The sequence below is a fragment of the Orcinus orca genome, chromosome 1 (assembly GCF_937001465.1).
Source record: "Orcinus orca chromosome 1, mOrcOrc1.1, whole genome shotgun sequence".
Taxonomy (NCBI): Eukaryota; Metazoa; Chordata; class Mammalia; order Artiodactyla; family Delphinidae; genus Orcinus; species Orcinus orca.
This window is the reverse complement of record NC_064559.1, coordinates 190,667,155-190,678,868: the sequence shown is the minus strand read 5'-3', so window position 1 is coordinate 190,678,868 and position 11,714 is coordinate 190,667,155. Positions and strand designations below refer to the sequence as shown.

At 41.1% G+C, this 11,714-nt stretch overlaps 1 protein-coding gene and 1 non-coding gene across 2 annotated transcripts; one reads left to right on the top strand and one right to left on the bottom strand.

The window, feature by feature from the left end:
* Positions 1-3,098: 3,098 nt before the first annotated feature.
* LOC117200247 (small nucleolar RNA SNORA40) lies at positions 3,099-3,224 on the bottom strand. The gene has a single exon (XR_004481727.1). It is a non-coding gene; the product is annotated as a small nucleolar RNA SNORA40 (small nucleolar RNA).
* A 5,241-nt stretch (positions 3,225-8,465) lies between these two features.
* Positions 8,466-9,649, top strand: LOC101286430 (protein TEX261-like). The gene has a single exon (XM_033421741.2). It carries the CDS (start codon positions 8,550-8,552, stop codon positions 9,132-9,134), a length of 585 nt encoding a protein of 194 aa, XP_033277632.1. The 5' UTR covers positions 8,466-8,549; the 3' UTR covers positions 9,135-9,649.
* The last annotated feature ends 2,065 nt before the right edge of the window (positions 9,650-11,714 follow it).

The following is an 11,714-nucleotide window of genomic DNA, read 5'->3' as shown; positions in this document are numbered from 1 at the left end:
TTCCAACACAGTTGCCAAAGGTGGGTGTGACGGTGAAAACTTATTTTTCCCATTTGATGATAAATGGTGACTGGTTTTAATTTTCTTTTAAAAATACTCATCAATGAGGTTTAAATTTTTATATGTTTATTGGACATTTTTTTCTTATGTGAATTCCCTTTTCTTCATTGTTTGTCTTTATTAATTTGTAAACAGCTTTTATATAATTTCCCATTTATCATTTGACTTCTAATGGATTTTTAAAAATAACAGTTCTGAGTGGGATAAATGTTGATCACTTTAATACTTATAGAGTTTTTTTTTTTTTTAATTTTTGGCTGCGTTGGGTCTTCGTTGCTGCATGCGGGCTTTCTCTAGTTGTGGCGAGTGGGGGCTACTCTTCGTTGCGGTGCACGGGCTTCTCACTTCGGAGCATGGGCTCTAGGCGCACGGGCTTCAGTAGTTGTGGCACGCAGGCTCAGTAGTTGTGGCTCGAGGGCTCTAGAGCACAGGCTCAGTAGTTGTGGCACACGGGCTTAGTTGCTCTGCGGCATGTGGGATCTTCCCGGACCAGGGCTTGAACCCGTGTCCCCTGCATTGGCAGGTGGATTCTAAACCACTGTGCCACCAGGGAAGCCCACTTGTAGAGTTTGGCCTTTTAAAAATTGTCGGTCACTCAAAATTTCATTTTCTTCTGGAACCTCCACTGAGATAATACCCCAGTTGAGGTATTACATTGGATAGATCAAAATTCTCTTTGGACCTCGGTTTGCCACTCGAAAGATCATATGAATACTCTGTTAAGAGGTTTTGGGCAAGTAACAGAAAACCTATCCAAAGCTGCCTTAAACGGTAAGGATGGTGTTATCTCATTTAAGGGTAACTTCAAAGATAGGGTAGCTTCCAAGTTGGTTAGCTGGTTATTTCTCTGGCTCTGGGATCCTTTTCTTGGCTTTCCCTTGCATATTTTCAAGATAGCTTTTACCCCCTTCAGTTGCAGATTTCATGTGTAAGTCTTGTTCCTCCTTTCGTAGCATATTAGCAGGATGATTCAAGTAAGGCCCCTTTCTTATTTTGTAGTCTTCCACTTTATTCCTAAACTCTACTCTCATTCTATCCTGTAGGCACCCATTCTGATCTGTTCAATGTATGTCTGTCATGCTTGTCTTGTAAAATATGTAGAGTTATGTAAGTATGTTCAATCCACATAAATGATATTATGCCATAAATGTTCCATTTGGGACTTCCCTGCTGGCTCAGCAGTTAATCTGCCTGCCAATGCACGGGACACTTGTTCAAGCCCTGGTCGGGGAAGATCCCACATGCTGTGGAGCAACTAAGCCCGCAAGCCACAACTACTGAGCCTGCGTGCCACAACTACTGAAGCCCGCGCACCTAGAGCCGATGCTCCACAACAAGAGAAGCCACGGCAATGAGAAGCCCATGCACCACAACGAAGAGTAGCCCTTGCTCGCTGCAACTAGAGAAAGCCCGCGCACAGCAACAAAGACCCAACGCAGCCAAAAATAAATAAATGTTCTTTTTCTTACTTTTTAAAATTATTATTGCTTTTGTGATATTCTCTTATTGCTATACGTAAACCTAACTTACAACTTTGAACTTGCATATGCTTTCATGTTAACAGTAATATTAGTACTTAAATAGTGCTTAACTCTGTTTCAGATGGTTTAAATGTTTTAACTCATACTTCTCCCAACAACCCTATGTGGTAGATATTATTACTCCCATTTTGTAGATAAGAATGATGCCTTGGGGCTTCCCTGGTGGTGCAGTGGTTGAGAGTCCGCCTGCCAATGCAGGGGACACGGGTTCGTGCCCCGGTCTGGGAAGATCCCACATGCCGCGGCGCAGCTGGGCCCGTGAGCCATGGCCGCTGAGCCTGCGCATCCGGAGCCTGTGCTCCGCAACGGGAGAGGCCACAACAGTGAGAGGCCCACGTATCTCAAAAAAAAAAAAAAGGAATGAGGCGCAGATTACTCAAATTTTTACTTCTATTGTAAGTGGTGGAGCCTGAATTTCAACTCCAGCAGCCTAGCTCCAGGTATATAACCACTGTTCATCCACCATGTTTTACTCATTCACTCTTTAGATGATAGAACTCTAGATTGCCTTCAACTCTCAATTACTATTAAAAATGCAAAAATAGGGACTTCCCTGGCGGTCCAGTGGTTAAGACTCCACACTTCCACTGCAGGGGGCATGGGTTCGATCCCTGGTCAGAGAACTAAGGATCCCGCATGCCATGCTGCACAGCGGCAAAAAAAAAAAGCAAAAATAAGCAAGTTTGTATACTGACGTGAATATTCCTCTGAACTATGCAATTGGGCGTGCTCAATTTGCCAAAAATGACCAGGTTACTTTTCAGAAGGGCTGTGCTAATTCCTATCACCAGTACACAAGAACTCATAACCACCAATCTTCGGTATTAGCATCTTTCTCATTTTTTCCAGTTTTCTTTTTCTTTTTTATGTTTTTATATATGGCAAATTATTTAAGTCAATAAATTTTTAAGGAATTTCACACGTTCTGATTCCTTCCACTGCCGATCACCTTAGTTCCTCCAGTGTCTGAGTCATACTCTTCAAGATAGCCCTTTCAAAAAGAATTTTTCCTCAGTCCACAGTTGTCATGTCAGTCAGTCAGTCTCCCATTCTTTTAGTTGGGCTTCTTTGATCTCCAATGGAATATGGACATACTTCAAAATTCCCCACCTGTGATCTTTGGGATCCAATTTCCTCAAGCAATTTACTTTTGGACCATGTTTAGGGGCAGAGGAAATGGATCTGCCTGCTTCTGAATTTTAGACACCCTCTAAACATGCATTAAGTTCAAATCATATTCACTCCTAAGCTATCATAGCTTAGAACAGTACAGATCGTTGGGATATGCCAATACCTTTTTAAAGTCCAGACACTGTGTTCTCAAGATAAAACCCTAAAAAAGGAAGTCATCTTTGTTTCATGTCAACATGAGAGTACTAAATCAGCGTAGCTGATAATTTCCCACATATCTTAAGCTTTTAAATTATCAATTCTGTAGTCCTGGAAGCAACCTTTGTGTTTATCAATACCCCCACCACTTGAATCTGTTTCAGGTACCATGTTCCTTCTTATCTGTATCAAAACTCATACTGAACAATGAGTTCTAGGTTGCAAAAGAGGATTTATTTTTGCACCCATCTATAAGTCTTTGTCTACAGATTAACAAAAACAAACATAAGTGCTATTAATTTTTGCCAGTCTGGTGGAAGTAAAGTGGCAGCTCTTGGCTGTCTTGATTTGCATTTCTCTGATTATAATTAAATTTGAGCCTTTTTTTTCTTTTTTGTTTTTTTGTATGCTTAGTATGTGAAACTAAGGTATTTATATATCCTTTGCTTATTTTCCTATTTGATTTCCTGTCTTGTTGATTTGTAGGAATTCTTTGTATATTCTAGACCTTCTTTTATTTGTTTTAAACACTGCAAATACTTTCTCCCAGTGCCTATTTATATCATTTGCCTACTTTTTTAAAATTTGATTTCCTCTCTTCTTAGTTTGTAGGAATTGTGTGTATATTCTAGACATTATTCCGTGTTTGTTTTAAACATTGCAAATACCTTCTCCCAGCCTGCAACCTTCGTGTTAACTTTGTGATGTCATTAATTAAGCAGATGTCCTAAATTTTGACCTTAGAATTTGGAGTCTTATTTAGGAAGTCTTTATTTACACCTGGGTAACAGATTTTCCTGTATTTTCTAATATTAGCTTTATAGTTCTAACCTTCACATTTATGTCTTTAATCCATCTGGAGTCCACTTTTAACATAGTTTCAAGTAAAAATTCAGCTTTTTTCTCTAAACAGTGAATTTGTTTTTATATAACTGTCAGAAAAACAATCTTTCCAGTGTTTTGTGATGCCACCTTTATTACATATTAAGTTCCCATGTATATACTTTATTTATGAGCTCTCCATTCTATTCCATTGATCCTTTTCTTTGTTTCAGTGCCAGCAACACAATATTTTTATTACTGTGGCTTCGTGGTAGAGCCAGTTCTACCAGTAGGGCAGGTCTCCCTACTTTTATTTCCCTCTGAAAATAGACTTAGCTTTCATAGACCTTTATTCTTTCATATTCATTTTAGAGTGGGTTTTAGTTTCTCAACATTACTACTGGAATTTTTATTGGAATTTCATTGAACACATATAGATTAATTTGGGGGAGAACTGACATCTTTGCATGGAACACTCCCTCACCAGAATTCAATGGGGCAGACTTCCTTCACCTCTTTCAGGTCTTTGCTGAAACATCAGGAAGGCCTTCCCTGACCATCCTAAATTAAGTAGCACCCTCACTCCTCATCACTCTTTCTTTCTCTTATTTAATCTTTTTCATAGCATTTATTACTATCCAACTTTAGATTATTTAATCACTGCTTCTCTGCTAAAGATGTAAGATTCGTGAGGATAGGTGCCCTGTTTTGTTCTCTGCTGCACCCCTAGTACCCAGAACAATGCCTGGCGTATGGTGGCCACTCTGAATATTTGTTAAACAAATGAATAAAATCTTTACACTCCTGAAGTTATTTGAATTATGACATTTATTCAGGCCTTCTAATGTCCCTGAATGGAGTTTAGTTTTTTTTCCTTGATAAACTTCTTAGGCATTGCTTTGTGGTAAGGGAAGTTTGCCTGCCATTCCAGTAAACAATAAATGTTGCCTGCCATCAAGGCATCAGGCACTACAGCCACCTCCCCACACCCACAACAGTGCACCCTGAGGAGAATTCAGGATAGAGGAAAATAGGAAATATTCTGTGCTCTGGATACTGGCCCTAGAGAGTTAAGCTGCACATCTAAGGAAAAATTTCAGTGAGCCCAGAATCTTGCAGCTTCCCATATGTAGAAAAGCTCTAAAATCACTAACTTGAGATGTTTGTCTTTTGTGATTAGCAGTAACCTTTTGATGTTCGTCTACATGGTTTTTCAGCAAAAACTCTCCTATATATCCTGGCTCCTCCCTTACCTCTTTGGAGTAGTTCCTCAGAGCTATCTGAGAGGCTGTCTCCCAGGCTCTAGTCCTCAGGTCCCGAATAAAACTTAACTTGCAACTTTTAGGTCGTGCGTTTTTCTTCAGTCCACAGTTTTTAGGCCAATTACTATAGACCAGGAGTTGGCAAACTACACCTGGGCATGTCAGCCTGTGCTCTGGTTTTGTAAATAAAATTTTATTGGAACATCCACATTCATTCATTTAACACTGTCTATGGCTGCTTTTGTTCAACAGTGACAGAGTTGAATGGCTGCGACAGAGACCACATGACCTGCCAAACAGAAACTATTTACTGTTTGCTCTTTACAGAAAGAGTTTGCAGATATTTGCTATAGACTTTAGTTGCTACTGTAGATTGTGTTATATTTTTTATTACATTTTTAAGGTGGTTATTCCTAATAGAGAAGAACACTATTGAATTTTGTAAGATGATTTCTATTCTTGCAAACTTGACAATAACTCTTTTATAGTTCTGATAGTTTGCCTGTTGATTATATTGTGTTTTCCATATAGACTATCATATCATTGGCAAGAATGGCAAGCAAAAGAGTACATACATCTTTCACTTTTTCTCATCTAAAAGAATTGGCCAGACTCTCCGAGACTCTAGCTAACACTAATAATGGGCACCAACGACTTAGTCCTGACCTTAATGCTACTGCATCAAGTTTCTCTAAGTATGAAAAAAATCATAACTCTTACCCTTTGGTCCATCAATGTGGTGAGTTATATTGAGAGATTTTCTGCTGTTGGGCCACCCTAGTACTCCTGGGATAACTCCTATGCATCATGATTTTATCCTTTTAATGCCCTGTTGGATTTGAGCACCTATTATTTTGTTTAGGGTATTTGCTCCGTGGACTACCTTAATTGCCATCCAGAGATCTATGCAATGTGACTACTCCCTATTTTTCCAACCTCTCTGCTGGAACTACAAGCTAAGCATTATGCTAGACACTGGGTTACAGCACAGGCTAAGATACAGTCCCTGTCTTTAATAGCTCCCATTATAATGGCAGAAACAGACATTTACGCAGTTTGTGTAGTCACGAAAGGTATGCAAACAAAGGGCTCCTTCCCAAAACAAATGAATCTTTAGCACTGAACAAGAAGGTCTGCTTCCTTTTTCTTGGATGTAACTCAATACTCTTGCTTATGTATTATCTTCCTTAATACCCTTTCACTTTTGCCTTTTCCACTCATCTCTGGCTATGTGACACCTACACAACCAAAAAGCAAGATCAAATAATGGAAAGCATGTAACACAGTGCTTAAGGGCTCAGATTTGAGAGACAAATAGGTTCCAGTCCTAGCTATGCCATTTACTAGCTATGTGACCTTGGACATATGCAGCACCTTCCAGAGAATCCATTTCCTCGTCTGTCAAATTTAGAATAATAATAATACATTCACAAAGAGGATACAATGAACAGACCTTTGTGAAGGCTTTCAACACAGGGCCTGACAAACCGCCAGGATTTTCCCTTTCTATCCTTGTGTGATCATTCCTGGAACACAAGAAGGTCACAAAGTCTCTTTCCTGTGACTTCTGAAATTTGATGGTAGCTAAGTAGCATCACTTGTTTTACATTTCATCATGTTCCCTATACAGTAATTCTTTGTATATCTTGGCTTCTAGTGCTACTATTTAAGAGCTATTTGTATATTGGGCAAGTTATTTAAACTCTCAGAATATCTATTTTCTCATCTATAAAACAAGCATAATTACAAGAGTATTTCATAGAGTTGTCATATGAATTAAATGATCAATATGCATAAAGGCCTAGCACAGTGCTTGGCACATAAGTGCTTAACACTTGATAGCTGTTTTCAATTTTAGTATTATTAATAAGGCTATATGCTTCTTAAGGGGAGAAATTGTGTTTTGTAATATAGTATAATGGCTAAGAGCACAGACTCTGGAGTCTTCAGTTCAAATATGAACACCACAAGTATGTTGCTCAAGCTGGGTAAATCTCTCTAGGCCTCAGTCTTCTTATCTGCAAAATGGGGATGATTAAAAAAAAAACACAACAGTTCCTGGATGTTGTTGTAGAGATTAAAGGGGATAATACACTTACTTGGCATTTACCAGAGTGCCTGACATAAATACTGATTTATTGAGCAATTATTGTGTGCCAGGTTATGTGCTAAATGTTTTATTTAGCCTTGTTCTAAATATTTTTTTCTGTGAACCCCATAACCCCTGCTTACTAGTACTCATATACTAACCTTTCAAATATTTATTGAATGAATGAGTGAGTGAATTAGTGAATGCTGACTTGTAGACCATAAGAATCTTGCCTGCATTAGCTGGTTTGTCCCAGGTTAACACTCCTCATTCCTCTGCGATGAGTTAGTGTATAAGCCATGAGGTTCAGTATCTGTAAAAAGCAGGAGAGCATGGAAAGGGGGTAGATTTTAGACCCTGACTCTTTTACTCTAGAGAAATCACTCATCCTTTAGTGCTTGGATTTATTTCTCAGAACTGGTAAAATGAATTAGAAAATGTTGCTGTAGGCAAAAGTGATAAGATTTACATTTAAGGTCATGGAGAACATAGAGAAAGGAACACCCCTTTGGAGGAAAGAAAAATCAATGCAACTGTTCTTGAGGGCAGTTAGCCCAAGGAAATAATTAAGGATTGTGCACAGAGGTATAGTATAAGGCATCTTATACTACATCACCATGTTAGTGATGTGTATGAATCAAAAAATGGAAATAATCTAGATGTCTCATAAAAGGAAGTGGAATAATTAAATGATACTTCATCCACAAAATGGCTGCATGGATATCGTGCAGCCATTTAAAAAAAAGAAAATGTGTGGAAAATGAATTTAGCAACATGGAAAAATGTGCCAGTTCGTTAACTTAGTGACTTTGTGACCTTAGGCAAATTACTTCTCTGCTTCAGTCTCATCATTAAATGGGAGTACTAATATTGCCTTCCTTATAGAATTATCATGAGGACTAAATGAATTATTACATGTAAAACTACTTGGGGGCTTCCCTGGTGGCGCAGTGGTTGAGAGTCCGCCTGCCGATGCAGGGGACACGGGTTCGTGCCCCGGTCCGGGAGGATCCCACATGCCGCGGAGCGGCTGGGCCCGTGAGCCATGGCCGCTGAGCCTGCGCGTCCCGAGCCTGTGCTCCGCAACGGGAGAGGCCACAACAGTGAGAGGCCTGCGTACCGCAAAAAAAAAAAAAAAACTACTTGGAATTGTACCTGACCCATAGTAAACATTATGTAGACATGAGCTATAATTATTATGTGGGGGAAAAAAAAGTTTAAAAACAACGTGTATGGTATGCGCTATATATATATATATATATATATATATATTTTTTTTTTTTTTTTTTCCCCCCACACCTTGCAGGATCTTAGTTCCCCAACTGGGTATCGAAACTGTGTCCCGGGCGCGGGAACGCGGCGGCTCCGTGTCACCGGAGCCGGAGCGCGCAGGCCCATCCCGGCTGTCGGGGGGCGGGCGACCCGGGCGATGGCGCCACGTGGTTCATGTATGTGCTGAGCTGGCTGTCGCTCTTCAGCCAGGTGGCCTTCATCACGCTGGCCATCGCAGCCGGACTCTATTACCTGGCAGAATTGCTAGAAGAATACACGGTGGCCACCAGCAGGATCATAGAATGTAGGGTCTGGTTCTTCACAGCTGTGCTGATTGGCCTCTATGTTTTTGAGCGTTTCCCCACCTACATGATTGGCGTAGGCCTCTTCCTGGTCTACCTGGTCTACTTTGGCCTCCTCCAGACCTTCCCTTTCATCATGCTCACCTCGCCTAACTTCATCCTGTCCTGTGGGCTACTGGTGGTGAATCATTACCTAGCGTTTCAGTTTTTTGCAGAGGAATATTATCCTTTCTCAGAGGTCCTGGCCTGTTTCACTTTCTGTCTGTGGATAATCCCGTTTGCGTTCTTTGTGTCACCGTCGGCTGGGGAGAACGTCCTGCCTGCCACCATGCAGCCTGGAGATGATGTGGTCTCCAATCACTTCGCCAAAGGCAAGTGGGGCAAACGCTTAGGGATCCTGGTTGTCTTCTCCTTCATCAAAGGGGCCATTCTACCCAGTCGGCAGAAGATATACTAACCTTCTGCGGAGGGGATACCGGGGCAAGATCAGGAGAGTCAGGCCTCTGGGCCTCTGCACTAGGTGGGGGCCGGGAGCTGGAAGGCACCTTTCCCCAGCCCTGGCCCTCCTTCCCTCGACTCCCCCAGAAGCCCCCATCCCCACCGTCCTCAGGAGGCTCAGCTTGGCTCAGATCTGATGCTGCCAGAGGCTGAGACCTCAGAGGACGCCAGGGAGGATGTGGTGCCTGCTTAGCCAGGAGATCATGGTCCACCTGGGTGTGCAGAAGCTGAGCTCCTGTGGCCCTCCCGCCCCCTCTTGTGATGGGTCAGGAGTTCTGGCTCAGCCAGGGCAGGCAGGGCAGGGGCTGTGAAGCTGGAGAGCAGACAGGGATAATTGCTATAGGCAGATGGCAGTGGGGAGGGGCCGTGGCTTAGCCCTTGCAAGAGAAAGTTTTTGCTGTTGAACTGTGATTTCTGTCCAAGTGCTGATTCCCGTTTGAATAGATTCTAGGTGACCCTGTTTGCCTTAACACCCTGAAAAAAAAAAAAAAGAAAGAAAAGAAAGAAACTGTGTCCCCTGCAGTGGAAGCATGGAGTCCTAACCACTGGACCACCAGGGAATTCCCTGGTGTGCTATTTTTTATAAAACATGTTCTATAGAGAAAATGGTGTGAGGGTAAGTACTTCAAAATGTAATGGTCTTTGTTTGGTGTTGGAAATAAGCTGTACTTTTTATTGTTTCTGCCTGTCTTTTTTTTTTTTTTAAATGATGAATGCATATTTCTTATGTAACTGAAAAGTAATAATAGTTAAAAAAAAAAACAGTAAGAGATCATTGCTTTCGTAGGGGAGTAATGGGTATCTGGACTTTTTCACCCTGTCTGTGCTCTGCTTTTTTTTTTTTTTTTATTTGTGGCTGCATTGGGTCTTCGTTGCTGCGTGGGCTTTTCTCTGGTTGCGGCCAGCAGGGGGTCTACTCTTCCTTGCGGTGCGCGGGCTTCTCATTGCAATGGCTTCCCTTGTGGAGCACTAGCTCTAGGCATGCGGGCTCAGTAGTTGTGGCACTCAGGCTCAGTAGTTGTGGTTCGCAAGCTCAGTAGTTGTGGTGCACGGACTTAATTGCTCCACAGTATGTGGGATCTTCCCGGACCAGGGCTTGAACCCATGTCCCCTGCATTGGCAGGTGGATTCTTAACCACTGCACCACCAGGGAAGCCCCAAACCACTTGACTTTAAAATTGGTTCATATGAAATATTTTTCTAGCTCCTAAGTTATTAAAATTGTGATACCAAGTTCTTGTTTTAGATGCAGTGAAATGGGTATTCTACTGTTTCCTTGGCATTATAAATTAGTGAAAACCTACCGGAAAACAATTTGGAAGTAACTATCAAGAACCATCAAATCCTCATACCCTTTGATCCAACATTCCCACTTCTGGTAATCCAGGCTGAGGAAATAAGCAAAAATTTGAGGAAATGTACATATATTTCATAATAAAACACTTAAAACAACCTAAATGTTCAGCAAAAGAGAAGTGGTTAAGTAAATTCTGCCATATCCATTGGATGAAATATTATGCAGCCATTAAAAATATTATTATGAGGACTCTACAGCAACATGAAAATATGCTTATGACATAATTTAAATTAGGTTAGCATGTTACAAATGATATGTACACTATTACTACTATTTTTAAAACTGTATATTAAGGAAAGATAAGGAAAATGCACCAAAATGATAGCAGTTGTATTGTAAGCTATGGGTAATTTTCCTTTTTGTTTTAGTAGTCTAATTGGACTTTTCTAAAAATAATTTATTTCATTAATTAATTAATTTTATTTTTGGCTGCGTTGGGTCTTTGTTGCGTTGTGCGGGCTCCTCATTGTGGTGGCTTCTCTTGTTGCGGAGCACAGGCTCTAGGCGTGCGGGCTTCAGTAGTTGCGATTCATGGGCTCAGTGGTTGTGGCTCATGGGCTCTAGAGCGTAGGCTCAGTAGTTGTGGTGCACAGGCTTAGTTGCTCCGTGGCATGTGGGATCTTCCCAGACCGGGGCTCGAACCCGTGTCCCCTGCATTGGCAGGCAGATTCTTAACCACTGTGCCACCAGGGAAGCCCTAATTGGACTTTATTGCTTTTATCTTTTAAAAATTAGTTCATTTTAAATGGATAAAATCCTTGGGAATTCCCTGGCAGTCCAGCGGTTAAGACTCCACACTTTCACTGCTGAGGGCACAGGTTCAGTCCCTGGTGGGGGAGCTAAGATCCCGCAAGCCGCACTGCCAAAAATAAAATAAAAGGATAAAATCCATGTAAAAGCTATATAAGAAAGTTAGTCTTACTTCATCTTCCCCTGTACCCTGTTTATTCATCAACTTCTGATTATTTCAAACATTGAATTTATCTTTACAGAAGATGAAGATTTCCTACTGATGAGGATATTCAGAAGAATGTGTCATAGACCGTGAAGAAATTTCTAAATTGAGTACCCCAAAAATGTTCTGGAGAGTGGAAGCATCCTTGGAATAAGTGCACTGCCTCCAAGGTAATGACAACTTGAAGTAAACAACATTCATTTGTACGTATAAGGTGTGTCCTGTTT